The 20,065-nt window shown below is 38.7% G+C and overlaps 6 protein-coding genes across 8 annotated transcripts; 1 reads left to right on the top strand and 5 right to left on the bottom strand.

The window, feature by feature from the left end:
• Positions 1-1,791: 1,791 nt before the first annotated feature.
• Positions 1,792-5,692, bottom strand: LOC108825311 (serine/threonine-protein phosphatase 2A 65 kDa regulatory subunit A beta isoform). 2 transcript variants are annotated; one of them, XM_018598619.2, is made up of 13 exons: positions 5,594-5,692; positions 5,035-5,477; positions 4,164-4,410; positions 3,955-4,067; positions 3,786-3,865; positions 3,497-3,638; positions 3,333-3,413; positions 3,134-3,238; positions 2,863-3,045; positions 2,665-2,757; positions 2,442-2,581; positions 2,301-2,367; positions 1,792-2,200 (listed from the first exon to the last, which is right to left on the bottom strand). In XM_018598619.2, exons 2-13 carry the CDS (start codon positions 5,425-5,427, stop codon positions 2,084-2,086), a joined length of 1,761 nt encoding a protein of 586 aa, XP_018454121.2. In that variant the 5' UTR covers positions 5,428-5,477; positions 5,594-5,692; the 3' UTR covers positions 1,792-2,083. The 2 variants fall into 2 exon arrangements, with proteins under 2 accessions (XP_018454121.2, XP_056851021.1); XM_056995041.1 differs by lacking the exon at positions 5,594-5,692 and having other exon boundaries at positions 5,035-5,564.
• A 1,086-nt stretch (positions 5,693-6,778) lies between these two features.
• Positions 6,779-7,785, bottom strand: LOC108827518 (uncharacterized). Of its 2 annotated transcripts, none has more exons than XM_056994455.1 (4): positions 7,686-7,785; positions 7,556-7,593; positions 7,352-7,456; positions 6,779-7,268 (listed from the first exon to the last, which is right to left on the bottom strand). In XM_056994455.1, the coding sequence occupies exons 3-4, from the start codon at positions 7,443-7,445 to the stop codon at positions 6,853-6,855; spliced, it is 510 nt and encodes a 169-aa protein (XP_056850435.1). In that variant the 5' UTR covers positions 7,446-7,456; positions 7,556-7,593; positions 7,686-7,785; the 3' UTR covers positions 6,779-6,852. The 2 variants fall into 2 exon arrangements, with proteins under 2 accessions (XP_056850435.1, XP_056850436.1); XM_056994456.1 differs by having other exon boundaries at positions 7,352-7,420; positions 7,686-7,780.
• A 1,085-nt stretch (positions 7,786-8,870) lies between these two features.
• LOC108827517 (serine/threonine-protein kinase prp4) lies at positions 8,871-14,978 on the bottom strand. Its single transcript, XM_018600928.2, has 15 exons — positions 14,580-14,978; positions 13,314-14,170; positions 13,036-13,220; positions 12,456-12,670; positions 12,210-12,278; positions 11,924-12,008; positions 11,606-11,762; positions 11,200-11,491; positions 11,006-11,120; positions 10,735-10,898; positions 10,549-10,623; positions 10,054-10,458; positions 9,771-9,830; positions 9,420-9,465; positions 8,871-9,309 (listed from the first exon to the last, which is right to left on the bottom strand). The coding sequence occupies exons 1-12, from the start codon at positions 14,907-14,909 to the stop codon at positions 10,270-10,272; spliced, it is 2,733 nt and encodes a 910-aa protein (XP_018456430.1). The 5' UTR covers positions 14,910-14,978; the 3' UTR covers positions 8,871-9,309; positions 9,420-9,465; positions 9,771-9,830; positions 10,054-10,269.
• Positions 14,979-15,125: 147 nt separating this feature from the next.
• On the top strand, positions 15,126-17,411 carry LOC108823509 (dihydrolipoyllysine-residue acetyltransferase component 4 of pyruvate dehydrogenase complex, chloroplastic). The gene is made up of 6 exons (XM_018596733.2): positions 15,126-16,083; positions 16,155-16,346; positions 16,456-16,543; positions 16,629-16,699; positions 16,786-16,869; positions 17,032-17,411. Exons 1-6 carry the CDS (start codon positions 15,184-15,186, stop codon positions 17,134-17,136), a joined length of 1,440 nt encoding a protein of 479 aa, XP_018452235.1. The 5' UTR covers positions 15,126-15,183; the 3' UTR covers positions 17,137-17,411.
• A 113-nt stretch (positions 17,412-17,524) lies between these two features.
• Positions 17,525-19,008, bottom strand: LOC108823510 (uncharacterized). Its single transcript, XM_018596734.2, has 6 exons — positions 18,879-19,008; positions 18,744-18,787; positions 18,339-18,647; positions 18,136-18,252; positions 17,906-18,045; positions 17,525-17,821 (listed from the first exon to the last, which is right to left on the bottom strand). The coding sequence occupies exons 1-6, from the start codon at positions 18,897-18,899 to the stop codon at positions 17,814-17,816; spliced, it is 639 nt and encodes a 212-aa protein (XP_018452236.1). The 5' UTR covers positions 18,900-19,008; the 3' UTR covers positions 17,525-17,813.
• A 418-nt stretch (positions 19,009-19,426) lies between these two features.
• LOC108825807 (protein NIM1-INTERACTING 2) lies at positions 19,427-19,977 on the bottom strand. Its single transcript, XM_018599159.2, has one exon. The coding sequence runs from the start codon at positions 19,860-19,862 to the stop codon at positions 19,545-19,547; it is 318 nt and encodes a 105-aa protein (XP_018454661.1). The 5' UTR covers positions 19,863-19,977; the 3' UTR covers positions 19,427-19,544.
• Between the last annotated feature and the right edge of the window lie 88 nt (positions 19,978-20,065).

The following is a 20,065-nucleotide window of genomic DNA, read 5'->3' as shown; positions in this document are numbered from 1 at the left end:
ATTTTAGAACTCTTATTGATACTCAATGTACAAGTGTGTATTTGTTCATGGCTTAACTCTTTTATAAATAAATCAAATTAATTAAACAATATAATGACACTAAAATATTAATATAATTTTGTTAAAACCACTATTGGATTGCTTAACCGTTGGAGGTGCTCTTAGGTATCAACCACAGTTGATACCACTATACCAAAGAAGTCTTCAATTTAAAACCTGCCGGCATATATGTTCAAAAGCTTTTTTCTTTCTTTTTGATTGTGATGTTACATGATATTAGTTTTCAGAATCTGTAAATCGTTGGCCGGAGCTCCTGCTTCTTCTGGTAAAAAGAATCGGTCCACAGTATGACTTGATCATTGATATCGACAATCTACTGATACTGAAAATAACCCGATGGCTCGTAAAACTCGAGTATCTTCTAATTACATAACGTTCTTAAATCAAGAGGATGTAGAAACAGCAGATGGCAACACCCCGTCAAAGGTACAAACTAATGAAAATCCATCAAATTTCACGTGGGTGGTGGTGGATATACTCACCATTTATTTATTTTATCAACGCTATTTTGTTTCTTTCCTTTTGTAGATTTGACCATGCATACGTAAGATGCAATTTGTAAAAGCGACGTTTTCGACTGCAGGCAGAATTATTTGGCCGGTGGAACGCAGACAAAACTAAATGTTTTTGATTACAACTACGAAACAATAGTTTAAACCCTGAAAAGGTACTATTGCAAGTGAATTTTTATTTTGGTAAAAATCGAATAAATATCAATTTGAGAATACTGGTGGCAATTGAACTATCCACACGGCAATGAGCACGGCCATAAAATTAGGTTCACTAATTTCTAATAAAATTTCATATACGAGGCTTTTTTTATTGTGAACAGCAATATGAAGGGGGGAACACTCCTACGTTCAATTTCATAGTTAGAATTTAGAAAATGAAGGGACAGCATTTCAATTCTTCTCTAGTAAGTAATAACTCAAAAAAATCCAACGCTGAATCCCAAATATTGCCACTTTATAACCATCAGAATTCGAGAGGATGTATTTTTTTTTTTTTTGAAAAATTCGAGAGAATGTATTCATGGTTAGATTTGTTTCTTAGATCATTTCAAATGTATTTTTGATATTTTATTTTAAAACAAATGTAATGTATTTTTATAAAACAGTATTATCTACAAAGTAAAAATAAAATAAATATTTTAGAAGAAGAAATAGATGTGCACTGGAGTAAATCTGCAATTAAAATGCTATTATATAAACAAACGTGGGAATATGTTAGAGATGATCTTACACTATAAATGGTTGTTAGTCCGTTACGGATTGGACCAAGGTCCGACTGGTCCAAGTTTTGTTTTCAATTCGCAAAGTCAGATCAGACCAAGAAAAATATAAAGCCTAGTGCCTAGTGGGGATTGTAAGAGTTGGACAAAAGTTAGGCTATTGGTACGTCTTTTTGCAATTTCCATCCATCTATGCAGTTAAGCATGCTGATTTGTTGGTCGGATTAGTTCGATATAGAGTGGACCGAACAACCATTCAAAACTTCAACTTAGAGAGCATGTCACTGCAAGTAGTTACCGAGAAGGTTTGATAACCAACATAATAAAAATAAGCAAAAGAGTAAAAAATTCAACTGATTTTTTAAAAAAAAAACTCATAGCCATTTGTCTCTCATTTAGTAGTTTTTTTCTAAACTAAAATTTAATTATTTAATAATTTTTAAAATTTTTTTTTTTCATTTTAAGTATTCATTAAGGTTCTTGATATAATACGAAGCAAGAAGAAGAACGGCAACTGTAATGTGCTGTAATGGAAAAATACATACTCTCCCAAAAATGTTCATTAAGTGGAGAAGTTTTCAAAACAAAATCAAAAGTGAACAAACTAGTTGAAAGACAATGGACATACTTCATACGGAGTCACTTAAGTATTTGCGTGTAGTAAAAAAAAAAACAGAACACAAGATTCTCTCTCCACTACTTACGTTACAAAGTCTCGAGATTTCATAAACTTTTGCATCAACCAGAAAACAACCCAGAGACAGACAAGATCTAAAAGTTTTCCTTTTTTAGCTAAGACATCATCACATTATCAATAGATTGAAGAGCTTGGTTTGCAAAATACCTCACATCAACATCTGGATCCTCGCTTAGCTCCACAAGCCCTGGACGAATCGTCTTCTCTACCACCTTTTTTCAATTTCACCACCAATCCAAAAATTAAAACAAAAACCACATAGATTTTGCGCAAACCAAATAACTGTTCCAACTGATTAGATTATTTACTTACCGATTGATCCACTATTGGAATAAGGGACTGAAGCACCTTAGCGACATTGAATTTGATGTTTGGAACTCTGTTGTAAATGAAAAAATAAGTTATATACTTTGGGTGTTTGAAGTAAAGTGATTTTGAGTCTTAAGAACTTACCTGTCTTTAGACGCAGTGATTACCACAGGTAAGAGCTTAGAGCATGTGATCTCTGAGCCCATCACTGGTGCAAGAAGAGAAACCGTACGCAAAATGGTCATACGGTATAGATAGTGAGGGCTGTTAATCATCTCAATAACCTGCAAATTCATTAAAAAAACGGTTTGGTTGAATCTAATGAACAGATTCATACTGCTTTTGTTTGGTAAGTTTGTAGACAAACCTGAGGAACTATATGTTGCATTGCCCATTCAGGACCAAACTCCTCAGCAAGCCGCTTCAGATTATTTGCAGCAGCATCGCGGATAGAGTGAACCTGATGAGAGCAACCGCAAATAAAGGTTAGAGAGAATCTAGTCTTTCCCAACAAAGGTTAGAGAGAGAGAGAGAGAGAGAGAGAGAGAGAGAGAGAAAGTAAAACCTTGTCTTGTAACCATTGCATGCAAAGAGAGCCAAGCTTATCGTCAAAGAAGCCAACACCTAACTGACTTGCCAACAAAGGGATATATTCGATTATAGCAAGTCTTACTCTCCAATGTCTATCTTCAGCAAGCTCTACAATTGCTGGCAACAGGGACCGTGACAGTAGATCAATCCCAATAACCTGCCAAAATTTAGAATATTGGAATCATCAACAGAACATCGACAAGCAAAAAAAAAGGTTTAAGTCAAGTTAAAAAAGAGTAAGTAACCTGATTCACTTGGTCAAGTTTGCTGATAATGTTTAAGCGTACATCGGGAAACTCATCTTTCAACAGAGAGAGAAAGATTGGAAGGAGATGCTCAATTGTTGCATCCTGCAATTAAAAATCAAAGGTGAAGTTAAAAAAATCTGCAACATACACATCTACAATCACAGTAGAGTCGAGACATGTTTGTTAACTCTCTTACCTTACCCAGGACTGGAGCCATTCCCATTATAACTGAGGCCAATGCAGATCTGACGTGCTGAGAAGAGTCGGTTGATAGCTCCTACACGTAGAAAATGTCATTAATATGACTATTCTTTTTAGGAACTTAGAGATCAATGTGAGTTTTTCTTAAGGATGTAGTACCTTTACGCAAGGGAGAATGTGCTGAATCGCAAGCTCAGGGTTTAGGATCCGACAAAACTTTGTAACTTTTCCAGCAGCTGCTATGCGTACTTCAGCCTCATTGTCACGAAGTAGACGCACATATGCAGGCACCAGCTCCGTCCTTAACACACAAGGCAAAGTAAAGGGCATCATCAAGATAGATAGATCAATAAACATTATTCTGAGTACCTAGTGCCTCTAAAGGGGTATCCAATGAGGCTAAAGACAAGCAGCATTTAGGTCTAACAATAAAAAAAAAAATTCTTACTTAGTAGGCTCAGGTCCCACAGCTTCACAAAGCTCATAGAGCTGATTTGCAACCATATAACGCACACGCCAGGACTTGTCCTGCTCAGTAACAACAGTACCAAGAGTAAGCATCTCAAAAAGTGTTTATTCAATGATAACCAGGGTAAAAGCCTAACACAATAAATCACCTGCGAGAAATTAACAATCACGGGAAGAATGTGTGCGACACAATCCTGTGGCTCCAACAATTTCCCAAGAGCAGCACAACCCTCAACCGCCAATAATCTAACCGAATCTTGCTCTGATATTAAAGCCAATAATGGAAAAAAATTTAAGAAATACAAGCTTTTGACAAGCAAAGCCAAAAGTATGAACTATATCAGGATAAGATTTTTACCATCTTGAGTAAGATCATCAAACATAGACATGATGTCAGTCTTTAGATGCGCTGATTCAATTGTAGCGGCGAATTTCCCCAGATTGGTTGCTGCAGCTCTCCGCACCATCGGCATATCATCTTGACAGAGCTGGGTGTATATCGATCTCAACTCGGTCTTCAACGTGTCTGGGGCGCTTGGGTAGGCAATATGGAAAACTCCACAAGCTGAAACTCTAGCTGTGAACCACTCGCCAGCTGCAAGTCTCTGTTTTAACAGGGAGTGAAAAATCTTCAGTTATCTCCTGTTTCAACTATACATTATATGCAAGGTCTTTAGCAGAAACAAAACAAAAACATGTACTTTGGTTCCTACAAATACGGATAATCACACTCACAACTACAAACCAAGACAACTACTTATAACAGACAACATAGAACAAAACAACTACTTTGAGAAAGGGTAACAAACAACCAAAAATTAATTTGCTGGATGATCCGGTGTTCTAAAAATCGGTTTAGACGCCCGCCTAGTCAGCAAATCGATTTTTTCAAACTAATTCTTTTAACATTAATCCTCTATACGGTACCTAACCACCGCCTAGCGATTTCTTGAACAAATTGGCTGAATCACAGTAACCTTCACAAAACTAAGTAAGCCACTGGAACAACATTCAAAAACCAAATACTGAAACCGATGAACATAACGAGACTAAGATGGACCCTCACAAGCATAGCCACAAACCAAGACAACCTAGATCTACCACTAAAGAGACGTAACCGTTGCCTATTCCAAAACATTTGGGAAGCTTCACAACAAGACTAACTAAGCCACTCTTAACTAACATTAAAAAAAAAAAAAAATAACTCTCCTCCTCCTCCTTTCTCTAACCTTAACCAAGGGCAAGAAATGATCAACCAAGTCACTCTCCCTCATCTGCGTCCCAACTCTACAAAGCGACTCAACCGCCTTCTCCCTCACGCAAGTCTCCTCAACCGTCGAGAGAGTCTCCAGCGGCGGGAGCAGTACACTCGCGTGCTCAACGCCACCAACGTACGGAATAAACACTCCCAGCTCTTCAGCCATCGCGAGCAACACCTCGTCGTCGTCGTCGTTGTTCTCGCTCAGGAAAGGGATCAGCTCCTTCCTCGTCCTCTCCTCTCCGAGAGCGCGAGCAATCGTGGAGAGACGCCTGATGGAGTTCAACCTCAGCTGGATGTCGTCGTTCTTTAGCTCGTCTATGAGTACAGCGATCGGGTAAAGCGGCTCTTCGGTCGTTGACATCGTTTTTTTGGCTTCAATCTTTGACAGATGAATTTGAATCGGACAAGAACCTACGACAGATCTCAGTTAGATGTTTTGTTGTAGTAATCCGGCGACATGAAAAACAATTGTAAGTAAGCTGGATTGTTCTGTTCCTTCGAGATGAATGAAATGAGAGAGGATTTACCGATTGTTGGCTCGCACCTTCGGGCGATCTATCGATGAAGAAGAAACGAGACCTGGAGAGAATGTTCAGAGAAAGAGAGAGAGAATGAAAGCTTTTTCCTCGCGACTAGCATCTTCAAGCGTTTATCAAAGTGGGCCTAAATATTCTTTAATGGGCTGTTTAATCAACAAATGGGCTGTTTAAAGTCTACATCAAAACTCTGCTAGTTTTTTTCCAATCATGATTTAAATTTATTTATAAGGCTACAAAAAAAACTTTTTCTTATGTAAATTAGACAAAAATTCTACATCTTTATAATTTAAGCTGTAACATCTGTAAAATAAAAAATTATATGTAATACTCCCTTTGTATTATTATAAGTGTCTTTTAAGGTTTTTTCACAAAGATTAAGAAACCACAAAATTTTATGTGATTTGTCTTAGTTGTATAAAAATAACATTAAATAATACTAGTTCAACCAATTAAAAAAAATACACTATTTTGTTGGCTAGAGATTTCAAATGACAATTAAATTTATCTAGATTAGTGTGAACTTCATTTATTCTGAAACAAAATAAAAATCATAAAACACCACTTATATTGATACAGAGGGAGTAGCAAATAAATTAGATATAAAATTTATTACTATTTAGATATTAAACTTTAATATAATTATAAAATTTTTACATTATAATTTTTATTTACTTTTGAACAATTATATAAAACATTAAATATTTAATAACCTAAATACAATTTATATATTACACTAAATAATATTAAAATTTGATATTTCTATTTTGCACATTAATATAAAGTATTTTAATTGATATGAAATAATTATTTTATATATACATTACATTTCTCCCATATGTTATTTTAAAATATTTACAGCTAAAATTTATATCTACAACCAACATAATTACATGAAAAGTTTCTACGAAAATATATACAACTAAATTTACAGTTACAATCAAACCAGTTATCAGTGTTATTTTAGATAAATTGTTGGAAAATATATAGATTTTATTCTTTTTTTACTCAAAATTGTATAGATTTTATATTTTGTTTCTAACGCCATTTATATTCTTTTTTTTTTATGGCATTTGACTATTTATTCGTAAAATATAGATTTGAAAAGCAGAAATGAAACGCAGAAAAAGTATCAACAAATTTAAGAAGTTGACAACCTTTTTCCAACTTGAGGAATAATAAACTTGATAAAGTACGTTGCCAAAATAAATATTTATACATACATAAACATGTATCATGTCAAAAGTTTATTAATCTTCATCGTCAAGATTGAGAAACAGAAGATATGAAAGCAAACCAAGAACAGGAACGAACCTAAGATAACTCACTAACTCAACCTTGCTCTTCTTCACATTTTGCAGGTTCTCTCCAATCAACCATGGCTGGAAAACTGTGTACAAACATATATCCCATATAAACGCGTAAGCTAGTCTCTCCGATCCCAAATAACCAATCAGATACTGCCATCTCTCCATTATTCCACCGAAACCTCCATCTGCTCGACCGTAGAGAGACCACAAGGTCGATATCAGACAAACAGTAACACCCGTGAGACCAACTACGGATGCACCTTTGGTCATGGCTTCCCCGAGTTGAGACCTTTTGCTCGGTTTATCATCTTGGTCAGCGTCATTTAGCCGTATAGCCATGTACGGGATCAGAAACGCTGTTTGCATTCACGAGATCAAATATTGTTCAGGTATCAAATTACATCACACAGGTGAATAAAAGAAGTGTGTGTTTACTTACTGTTTGTGAGGAACATCATGAGACCCCATAAGACGTCAAGAGAGCTTTTGTAACGATCTCTCTTTCGGTCTGTGTATAGCAACGGAGCAAACATGAGTGTCCAAGCTATTACGAAGTTGAATAAACCTTCAGCCATCTGTTTTTTTTGTAGATGTTCAGAGCAGATCGTTGAATAACAAAGTGCATTAGTTAAATGGTACTTACAGGGTGAAGAACAGGAGCTTCTAGGAAATGAATACCAACTGTTCTGTCCGAAAAGTCCAAAGCACGAAACTTTTCATCAGAGATAACAAAATTGACAATGACGTAGAATCAATCATAAGCTGAACATTACCAGAGTTTGTAAGAGGCAAGATAAAGAAGAAGTTCAATGAAAGTCCCAAAAGAGAGTTCACTGTCTCTGAGCTAATTGCCCAAACTGGATCTCCCTGTTGACCAAAGAGACTTTCACTAAACAATTACAAGATTTTGCAGAATCCAAGATAAGGAAGTCTAGAGCTTGAGCGAGCGAGTCGGAGTCACTCACGGGAGCATAAGGGAGAAGAAATAGCCATAGTATGTACACGGCTTCAGCTGTCCACAGTAGAGACCGAAGGATGCTCCGGAGAGGATCATCCTCAACCTCAACCGTCACTGTCTCCGGTTTCCGGCGAGCCAAGCATAAGATGGATCTGTTGTCTCCTGTTCGTATTTGGAAGCCGTTCATTGTCTGCCGTGGTGGAATGCATTGATTGACAATGACGACGGTCGAGGTTTGGCTACTCCAGCTAAAATGGCTCCGGGCTTGCAGAGATCTTCCGTAAGGATCGTGGAGGGAGTGACGTAGGTACGTCGCTGACGGTGAGTTTATCAAAATCATCCTCGTCCCTTCCCTGCATTATCCAACTACCATTGGAGCCGGAGTAGTGATTTATACGTTAGACTTGCTGAAACGACGGCGTATGGGCCTTCTTTACTGAGTGGAAACGGTGTCGTTACAACCGACAGCTCTCCACAAGCCTTTCTTTTGGGCCCAAGACGTTAGGTCTTAATGTATTATATACGCTGTTTCGGAGAACTCTCACTCTCACAGAGCTTGAGGAGAAAGCACCCGCACTTTTGCAGTAAAATATCACGACACGTGGGACGAGATGAACTACAGAAACAAGGACGGCACGCATTTCTTCATTACTCTCCCGAGGTTTCGTGAAAGCTGCAATGAACCTGGCCCGCATGCCTCAATACATTTATGAATAATGTAATGGTCATGAATAATGTAATGGTCATGGATATCCCGAGAAAACCAATACCGTAGATCGTGTTGTACTTGCTTGTTAATCCGATTCCATTAGAATCATTTACATTTTTAAACGAACAAATAATTTACACTTCACATTATCGCGAATATATGCAATGCTAGATAATTTTCTCTAATCCGAGACAACTGAATAAGCTTGTGGCAATTCAAAGAAAACGACGCTGTTGCAACTATAAATATGACGACTCTCTTCTCCTCGGCAACAATGAGACAGAGAAGATATAGAAACAAACAAAAATATGCATTTATATCACAACCATCACCAAAGTTATCTATTCTTCCTATGACCTCTCCAGAACCTTAAGGTTTGCAGACATATATCATTGAAGCCTCACTTCCCTATGCACTAAACTTGCATACTGTACACTGACAAAACTTCTATGTTTCAAAACTGAATTAAGAATGACGATACGTGCAGTTAAAAAAAAAATACTTACAAATCCAGTGAAAAATGTTAACCAAGTCACTATTTCCCTTGCAGCCTAACCTTAGCCCACCAAAAGAAAACCGATCAATAAATTAAACCCGAGGACTTCTACCCCGCTATGTACAAAAAGGTAGAATCCACATAAACTAAAGTTGTGGCCATATCATGAGAGGAGAAGCACACAACACACAATGCGACATGCTTACCAAACTTGCAGGAGGAGAGAGTATGGCCCTGAAATTAGATAAATGTCACAATTTAGTGAACTTCACACAAGGAGATGGAACAAAAAGAGAGGCCTAACTGGAAACAGAAATCAGGGATAAATGAATTAATTTAAATACCTTCATAATTTTTTTCCCTTGTTCGGCTCTCTCCTCCAAGCAAAACCTCCGGAATGAAAATAATACAGTTTTATCAGATAATATGTAAACACGCGATAAAAGAAACACTAGAAAGCAAAAGAATAAATGAAAACAATAGAAAACAAAAGGTGAACAATGCATATTGAAACTAAATAAGAAAAAATGCTTCTATTTCAAACAAAACTTGAACCATCACAAAGGAAACTACGAAAAACACTGTTAAAAAGGGGTCAAACTCTAAAACCTATTCAAGCAACAATATCATCCAAGTTCGAACCATAGATTAATGTGGATGCAAAAGTTTTTACTACCAATAAACAACCATTGTACCTTCTCCTGTGTTCCTTTAAAGCATTGAAAGACTAGGACTGTCTCTAAGCGATGGTACTCCTGGAGAAAAGTAACATCAGGCCCTCAAGAAGACCATAAGAGAAAAATGAAGCAATCTAACATCACATATGATATTTTAAAAGTTTCCATGTAATTGAAATATGATTCAGAATGGTCCTCTCCTTATTCAGATTCCAAACATAGATCTCTACAATGAGTGAAGTCGGCAATGAGATTACACAGGAATCTAACGAAAGAAAGCTCCATTAGCAGGTTGTCTTACAATAAAACCAGTAAATTCCCATTGAGAATCGCCAATGGTGAGAACTCCACCCAGACACCATCACCCACGCCATCATTGTAACCAAAGCACTCAAACAGCAGAAAGAAGATGGAGACAATTCAAAGATTAGAACCTCGAATTAAAATTAAGATGTATAATGTACAGAGGAAAACAGCATTTCCTGATGTAACAGAGAGAGAAAACAGCAAAGTGGTTTCATTTGCCAGTGATGAATGGGTGAGCTAATGCCTGTTTTACAGTCAGTCTCTTCTCGGGATCAAGGATGAAAATTTTGTCTAAGAGATCCCTGAAATGAGCTAGCATCTTGGGATCCTCACCAGGGTAACCTTTAATAATTGAACCAAAATCTTTTGGCTTTACATTTACGATCATTCTCTTCAACAGCTGAAAAAAAAAGAAGAAAAAAGCATATTACTCAGTCAATTGATTTCAAACTGCGAAGTGCCAGAGAAAACATAAGGACTGGCTTGTTACCTTTCCACTAACAGTGTCCTCCTCTGTAGCGTAAAAGTTCAAGTCATGATCAAAGTGCTGATCAATAAATGCTCCCTGTTGAACAGAGAGCATAAGTACAAGCCTATTGAGTTCTTCGTTCTAGTTCTCTATGGAAAGCGGTCATTTGAGAAGGTGTTCTGATATCAAATCTACTTTAATGCTTACCTTACGAAGCATCTTTTTTGGGAAGGGGCCTTTCAGTTCCATTTGAAGGCGTAACATATCATTATTTGTGGCGCCAGGGAAAAGAACTTTCCCACAATATAGCTCATATAGACAGCAGCCAACCGACCATATATCCAGAGGATGGTCATAGGTGAGCCCCAGAACTGCCATGGAAAAAAAAAACTATTAACACATACTCCAGCAATAGTCGATGAAATATTATCTTATTAATCCAAAAAATATGTTAATTCGCACAGCAGATAAAACTTACTGATTTCAGGGGATCTGTAAAAGCGACTAACAAGATATGGCGTAACTTCATTTTTGCCAGCAAACATTGCATTACCGAAGTCACAAAGCTTTAAGACGTTTTTGTTCTCATTCACCTGAACAAACAGAAGAACTGTCAACTATTAGAAAGCTAGTTAATGAAGTATGAGAAAGCCACAGAAACGTATAACTGACCAGCATGTTGTCAGGTTTTATATCGCAGTGAAGAACACCACAATTCTTCAAGTGTTTAAGGGCAATGAATAGCTGCTTTGAATAAGACCTAACCGCAGAGAGTTTAAGACCGATGTTGCGGCCAAACTTCTTCAAGACCTCACGAAGATTCAAATGGAGCGACTCAAACACCAAGCAAAGGTGATTCCGATACTTAAAACTTGAAAGAAAACGAACACAATGGCGCTTATCTTCTCGGTCAGCACCAGCCAGCTTCTTCAATATCTGCACCTCAGTCTGGCCAGCTTTGTGCCTAAACGAAATGAGGAATAATAATGAGCGCAAATGCATATATAAAAAAAAAGATCAGATATGGCATAAAGAATTCGTAGTAAAAGTCAGGGCCTATATAGAATGCACCACCTACATTGTCTCGTTGTTGCGAATAATTTTTATAGCCACTTCTTCAGGTTCCGCTGGTCCAGCTTTTAAATCTTTAGCACGAACCACAGTAGAGAAGACACCTTTTCCATGAGTAGCAATGACTTCATATCTACCGTCAATTAACTCGCCAAACTGATAGCCTAAAAAGTAGAAAAAAACCCATATTTTTAAGATGAAAATTAACAGAAGAGCTTCTACGAGTTGAAAAGTGAGAAGGTGCATGAAATAGTAACAAACTTAAACTATGAACTAGTACTAATAAGTGGGAATGAAGCTAAATATACACAGAAAACAAACTTACTGTAGTAGCCCTCTGCATCATCCCAATTATCATAAAGCCCGCTCCTTACCATCGGAACACCATCACCTTTCCCTCGCGTGTGACTCTATAAGAAGAAAGATTAATGGTGAGAGACGGAAATACTAAAAACACTTGCATAACAAAAAAAGAAACCTAATACACAAAAGAAAACAATATTCTGAGGATCTGACTAGTAGATTCATGGTGATAAGAGAAATTTCAGATGATAAAGGCTAGTGAACGATAAGATAAAAAGATGTCAAGACAACTAATTTAATTTACATACCACTTTTTGATTACCAGCTGGGGACTCTCCAAATATATCATCATGAAACATGTCGGCTGATCTTTCACTCTGGAAAAATAAAATTATATAAGATTGAGAAACATTACCACACACACACACACATATATATATATATATATATATATATTCAATTTTAATATAAACATAAAACCAAAAAAAAAAATATTCACAACCATACACGAAACCAATACCAAAGAAACAAAAATATTTCATTTGCTAACGCACCTTCGGGCTACCTTCGCCAAGCCCTGCTGAAGCTAAAGTCCTCTCTGGGTGAGAAATTCCCAACATAGTAGGTGGCGCACCAGTTGTTAATGATGTTTTGGCAACATCACCATCTATAGCATCAATGTCCGAGTTAGCTTTGGCTGGACCAGCATTAGCAGCTATGACAATAGGGGAAGAAGCCAAATCTGGAGCACCATTTTCTTTGACATCATCTGCCACAAACAGAAAACTCACTGAAACTGCCTGGAAGCTGAAAATCTCAATAACAAATTTTTACAAGTGCGGGTGGAAATCAATCAACGAAATCTACTAAAAACTCATTGCAGCTCTTCTGTTAAAGAGACATTCATGCATTCCAAGTTGAGAGGAACAGGTTCCTTGTTAACCTAAGGGGTCGTCTGATACACAAAACGCTAGTGACTTACAAGATTCAAGAACTACATCTTAACAACCAAATGAAAACCGATGAAGAATTTTAGTTACAACTCCAACCACAGTAAAAATGTTCATACTTAAACATATGACCTGAACCATCATGCTTAAGTCGTTATGCACAGTAATTGAGATGAAGAATTACCTTTCCCCTTATCCTGCAAAGAAAGTTCGTTTTGCTGATCGGGCTTCTTCTTATATTTCTCCAGTATGGCTTCCATTCGCTTCCTACTCTCCTCCTTGATTCTATTTAGTTCTTCCTCTTCTTCCTCCGGAGATTTCCATATAACTTCTTCGTCATTATCATTTTGAGCATCCTCATTTCTGGACCTGATCGCAAAATAGTAAGGAGCCACACAATATAACAAAGGTTTATCATCTGTAATGAACTATTCACAAGGGTTAGGACTATTGAGAGAATACCTTTCCCCGTTGTCCACATAAACATGTTTGTACTTCTCGCTATCAGTCTTAAGTTCTCTTCCTTTGTCCCTATCTTTGTCACTCTCCCTTTCCTTTTCTCTCTTCCTCTCTCTACTTTCATACCTTTCTCTATCTCTACTCTTACCTCTTTCATTGTCTCTGTCTCGTACATAATCTTCTTCCCTTTCCCTTCTCCCTTCCCTATCAGTGCTCCTACCTCGTTCACTGTATCTATCTCGTCGTTCCCTTTCCCTTCTCCTATCCCTATCAATGCTATGCTCCCGTTCATAGTCTTTTAGCCTTTCACGGCCAGCCACAATATCCCTCCTACTCTCTCGTTCTCTTTCGCTTCTACGATCACTATCTCTCTCTCTCCGTTTACTTCTTTCTGAGTCTTTATCTCGTACGCTTCCCTCCCGGACCATATCCCTCTCCATACTTCTTTCCCTTTCCAAGACTTCTCGACTATATTGCTCGTCATCTTCCCCATACCGCCCACGTCGATGATATTTGTCCTCAATTCTCCCTGATTCAACTCTGTCATATAGATAATCCCTACTCGGATCATGACGTCTCTCTCTGACCGGATACTCATCCGCAGCAACACTCCTTGATCTTGACATTTCCCTCTCCCGATCATGTGATCTAGACCTACTCCGAGCACGGACATCGTTAGACTGCCTGCTGTTACGCTTCTCCTCAGAGTTCTCAAACGAAAATGAACTCCTGCCATTATCATCACTTCTCTTACCAACTCTTTCTAAAGGACCTCCATACTCTTTATACCCCCTCTTTTCCTTCCTTTCAAATTCACGAGTTAGATCACCATTTCGAGCCCCAGAAACCACATCGACAGGCTGCAAGCACAGAACTTATCAGAAGAAGTGATATAAGGGATACGAAACGCATGAGCATACATGAAAAGTGAAAAGAAAAAATGAAAAAGAAGCATCTACATAATCACGAAACCAGTTCTTACAAATCAAGGGAACGCCATCAGTCTCCATTGAACGCCTAGTGCAACTGCTTTCTTAGATATGCATTGAAGTTAACACTCACGTTATCTAAAGAAATGCTCTCAAAAACCAAAACTTTTATCATTCAGCTTTGATATAAAGGCTTAAATGATGTTTGGATACTGAGGTGTATAACAAGTTGCTTATGGAAAAATCTAAGCTATCAATCAGATCATTCTTATCCCAGCATCCAAACAGAATTTAAGCCAAATAAACAGGAAAAGACGTAAGAAGAGCGATTAGAACAGACCAGATCGTTGCCTTGAAATCGATCGGATTTTATTTCGCCTGACTCGCCCTCGGAATCTGCCGTCTTGACATTGTCATCTAGAATCTCCCCCTCCTCAACGTCATCCTCACCGCCGTCTTGACTAACTCCAATCGGAGTAACATCCATAAGCTCTGTCTCATCGCCGCCAGATGGAATCTCATCACGGTGATGTCGGCGATGGCGCCTGTGGTGGTGGTGCTTGTGATGACGGTGCTTGTGCCGCTTCGATGATTTATCGGTCTCGTCGGTCGGTGAAGACGAACGGTGGTGCTTGCGGTGGTGAGATTCGATTTGCTTGTCGTTCTCCATCAGATCGTCGGAAATTAGGTTTAGGGCTCAAGAGTGGTTTGTTTTCCCCTCTTTCTCCCTCGCTACGAGTTTAGTTAGTTTATCCATCTTATAAATGGTTTAATAAAACCGGAATTTTAAATTGAAATAACCTGGTTTAATTATCCGGTTACTAAATACCAATCGGTACGATGAGGCTTATATAAATGAATACAAAATGTAACGACTTCGACCTTGTCTTCTCCGTCCACTTCACTCCTCTCTCTCTCTCTCTGTGATTCATCGAGGAGCAACAATGGCGGTTTCTTCTTCTATCCTTCTACCTACACCTTCTCTCTCCAATTCGAAATCCACCATTTCGTTCGCTTCCTCCGTCTCCCCTTCCCTCCGCGGCGTCGTCGTTCTCCGCTCACCGTCCTCTCGCCGCAGAGCAACGACGGTCCGATCCAAGATTCGCGAGATTTTCATGCCGGCGCTATCCTCGACCATGACGGAAGGCAAAATCGTCTCCTGGATCAAAACCGAAGGCGAGAAGCTCGCCAAGGGAGAGAGCGTCGTCGTCGTGGAGTCAGACAAGGCGGATATGGACGTTGAAACCTTCTACGACGGTTATCTCGCCGCGATCGTCGTCGGAGAAGGAGAAACCGCTCCGGTAGGCGCTGCGATCGGGTTGCTCGCGGAGTCCGAGGCCGAGATCGAAGAAGCTAAGAACAAAGCAGCTTCCTCCTCCTCCTCCGCCGTCGTTGTCCCATCTCCTCCTCCAGCTACTTCATCCCCCGCGCCGGCGATCGCTCAGCCGTCTCCTCCGGCGGCAGCGTCAGATGGTCCGAGGAAGAACATAGCGACGCCGTATGCTAAGAAGCTCGCGAAGCAGCACAGAGTGGATATCGAATCCGTCGCGGGAACTGGACCATTCGGTAGGATCACAGCTTCCGACGTGGAGGCGGCGGCGGGAATCGCTCCCTCCGTGACACCACCGCCTTCTCCTCCTGCAGCTGCTGCACCAACACCAACAGCTAAAGCTAAAGCTACCACCACCACTAGCTCGCCTCCTCTATTACCTGACGCCAGCATCGTCCCCTTCACAGCGATGCAATCTGCAGTATCCAAAAACATGATTGAGAGTCTCTCCGTTCCAACGTTCCGCGTTGGTTATCCAGTGAGCACTGATGCACTCGACGCACTCTACGAGAAGGTGGCAAAAACGCATTACACATTGTTTTAAACTCGTATCAGCAAATGTTAAATCTCTTTTGTTGTATTCAGGTGAAGGCAAAGGGTGTGACAATGACTGCTTTATTGGCCAAAGCTGCAGGGATGGCGCTTGCTCAGCACCCTGTGGTGAACGCTAGCTGCAGAGATGGGAAGAGTTTTAGTTACAATAGTAACATTAACGTTGCGGTTGCTGTTTCTATCAATGGCGGGTTGATTACGCCTGTTCTACAAGATGCTGATAAGGTAATCTAATCAATGCAATGGAAAGATGTAGAAAGTTGGTAGCTTTGTGATTGAACACAGTTTTAGTCTTGGCTTATTGATTGTGTGACTTATGGGTGGTTGTTTTTAGTTGGATTTGTACATGTTATCTCAAAAATGGAAAGAGCTGGTGGGGAAAGCTAGAAGCAAGCAGTTGCAACCTCATGAATACAACTCTGGTACTTTCTTGAACAATAATTGTTCATATGATTTCATGAGAAGTGTGTTTGTGCTGAGCTAAGGATGCATGTGGATTCATTGCAGGAACTTTCACTTTATCGAATCTTGGTATGTTTGGAGTGGATAGATTTGATGCCATTCTTCCTCCAGGACAGGTATATATATAATTTCGATGAGTCTCATCAAGATCAGGGGTTTCACTCAGATCACTTATCGTTGTTTTATAACTCAAAATCTCTAGGGTACTATAATGGCGGTTGGAGCTTCGAAACCAACTGTAGTTGCTGATAAGGATGGGTTCTTTAGTGTGAAAAACAAAATGCTGGTAAGTCTTAGTCTTTGACTTCGCATGGAAACAAATCTCGTTGGGATTATATTTAAGCTTGTTAAGAATCTGCCTCATGGGTTTGGTGAGCTTCTTTAGAGTATGACTTAGGCTTTTCATTTGTGTTAACAATAAACTTTGGTTTGTGTTGTGTGTTGGCAGGTGAATGTGACTGCGGATCATCGTATTGTGTATGGAGCTGATTTGGCTGCTTTCCTTCAAACCTTTGCAAAGATCGTTGAGAATCCAGATAGCTTAACCTTGTAGGTCAATGTCATAAACCAACAGAAGAACACAAGACAAACAGTTTCGAGAACTTCCTGAGCCGATTTTTCATAAAGTTTCAAAAATTAAGTTGTTTGACCCTTTTCTTTAATTGTTTCATTGTTCTTCTTGGTGTTCTTTCTTTTGCAGATTAGTTCACTTGTGTTTGTATTTTTTTTTGGACCCGTGTTGTGTCGTGGTTTTCCCGCGATAATCATTTTGGGTTTTGCACAAATCATTTCACTTTGAAATTGAAACCGGCCCAGTAAATGCGATCACTGAAATTCCTTTATACGAACATTATTATAAATTCGTCTTTTATATATTATTATCGGTGTTTCAAATAACTGGATCTAGGAATCATTGACTAATCATTTACATAACGCAAGCATTACAGAACTTTTCTAAATGATCAAAGAGCAGAACTTGAACTTGGTTTGACAGTTTAGTACCTTTCTATAACCAGTTTTTTTTTTTGCAGAGCATGAACTTGGATAAAATTTTAGTAAAAAATCCAGACAAAAGAAAAGAAAAATGTTGCATTGCAACACAAGTTAATACAACAAAAGAGCATATATGTCTTCTCCCAAGAAGAGAGAGGTTTAGTCTTATTCTTCTGCTCCTTCTGATATTCCTCATAAAAGATATATAGCGCTTTCGATCAGCTTTCTGCTCATTAGTCAATTAACTGAAGAAACAAACAGACGAATTATTACTTAAAAGGCGTTTTAATTCGTTAAAAAATAGAATCAAGAATAAAAAATTTACGTACGTGGACGAGTGTAGCCACACTTGATCGGTTTTTTGGGCAGAACCTGGGTAACTACAATGTTCAATCCTCCCACACAACGTCCACTGAGTTCCAGCGCCTTCTCTACATCGTCTTCTCCAACGAGATAAACGAAAGCTTTGCTGTAAATAATAATAATAATTAAAAAAAAGTCGTTAGTTATTAACTGATAACTCATTAAAAAGAATAATAATAATACAAGCCAAAAAAACCTTTGGAGACCACCACATGTCCTGTACGCAAAACAACTAGCTGGTGCGAAATGTTTACACAGCTTGCTCTCGACATCATCCATAGAAAGGGAAGGGTCATATCCGGTAACTTTCAAACTAATATTGCAGGAGATAATACTATCAACAACATGACAAAAGAACAACACACATACAAATAAATTAAAATATAAAGAACAATTTACGTGCGTTGTGTCTGACGGGCTTCTTTCAGAGTAGCCAAGACATCATCAAGGTAATTTTCCTGAAACGGGTAAGCATAAGTTTGTAAAATCCGTCCTCCCATGTCGCTTCCATCAAGCCTCAACGCCTTTTCTTCGTCTTCTCCGTTAACATAAATGAAGGAAAATCTGTTGGGAATATCAGTTTCCTCGTTAATGGGAACATAAACATGTATTATGTTTCCACATGAAGCGAAATGTTTTCTCAAAGCCTCTTCGACATCTTCCCTACGAAGAGAGGTGTCGTATCCCTCAACCACAATCCTGCTAATACTATATTAGCAAAAGAAAATATATTTTATTAATTACCAGTGAGACAAGAACACATGATCTATCTAATTAATTTATACATCTCAAAAATAAACGAACCGGCTTTCTCGAATCTCTGCCTCACAACCATTCAATTCCAGACCCTAAACGTTACAAATAAATCGAATCAGAAAAATTATAATAAGAAGAAACCATTAACTGAGAAACAGAAAGCGATAAGGAACTAAGAATTACTTTTATGGCGGATTCGTCCATGGCGACTGCGCTAGGTTTCCAAGAGGCGATAAAGATTTATTTTACTCCACTTCTAATGATTTAGAAACTAGGTCAGTCACAGTCACTCGACTTTAGTTATTAATCTGGTTTTCGGCCGTAAATGTTTTTGGGTCTTTAATTTACTTTAGGCCTGGACTAGGCCCGTTCATTTTTTTTTTTTTTTTGGCCCGTTCATTTTAGCAGCAACGGCATTGCCTAATGAGGGTTTGAGCGAGAGTCTGATTCCAGTAGAGTAGATCCGGAGATTTCCACAACCCTCCGAGTCGCTATTAGGATTCGCCGAAGAAGGGAGAATCAAAAGGATGGTTTTTTTAGAAATTAGGTGTTCTATTCGCGAGATCTTAGAATCTGATGACGATTTCAGTTTATCTTCAGAGAGAAAGCCAGTTCAAACAATTTGGAACAAAAAGGAAGCCGACCGAGAGATCCACGACCAAGGAAAATAGGATTTTCTTTTTTTTTTACTTTTATTCTATTGTTATCACTGATAACACTGATTCATTAAGGATCTTAAGGTTTTTAGCTACGTTTTCATTTAAAAGAAATTTTTTGAAGAGTTACAGAAAATTTTTGAAGAGTTTACAAGAACTTTTTTTTTTTAAGTAAGAAAATTACGAAGAAGAATTACATTTTAACTGCTTCGGGTTCCGGTATACAGTTAAGATCCAAACCCGAATTCCGTAACCCGACCCGAGTTCTTCCATCTGACTCTCCATCTTGAACGTCGTTAGTATCCAATGAGCTCTTCGACTCAAGGCTCTGCCTCCGTTTCCTCTTCTTAGAAGGTAACTCTCGTTCAACGACACCACCGCCGTTAACTCTCGCAGCCATCCGTGTTGCCACGTGTAGTCTCCGTAGTATCTTGAAAAACTCATCCACCTCTTCTTCCGTCACGGTACGTACATCTTCTTCGCGGCGTTCCTCTTTCTTCACCGAGCTCATGTTAGGCACAAGAAACTTCAACGGCGTCGTACTGTTCAGACCGGGAAATAAAATGCTGTTGTTGATGTCTTTGTTCTTTAACACCCTGTTGCTGATATCGATTTTGCTAAATTATGACAATACTCTTATAGTCGCGTCGGTGTGGACTTATAACGGTCGATATCGTCAACCACAAAATAGAATGGACGGTGTGGATCAATGAT

The sequence above is a fragment of the Raphanus sativus genome, chromosome 9 (assembly GCF_000801105.2).
Source record: "Raphanus sativus cultivar WK10039 chromosome 9, ASM80110v3, whole genome shotgun sequence".
Lineage (NCBI taxonomy): Eukaryota > Viridiplantae > Streptophyta > Magnoliopsida > Brassicales > Brassicaceae > Raphanus > Raphanus sativus.
This window is presented reverse-complemented; position numbering and strand designations above follow the sequence as displayed.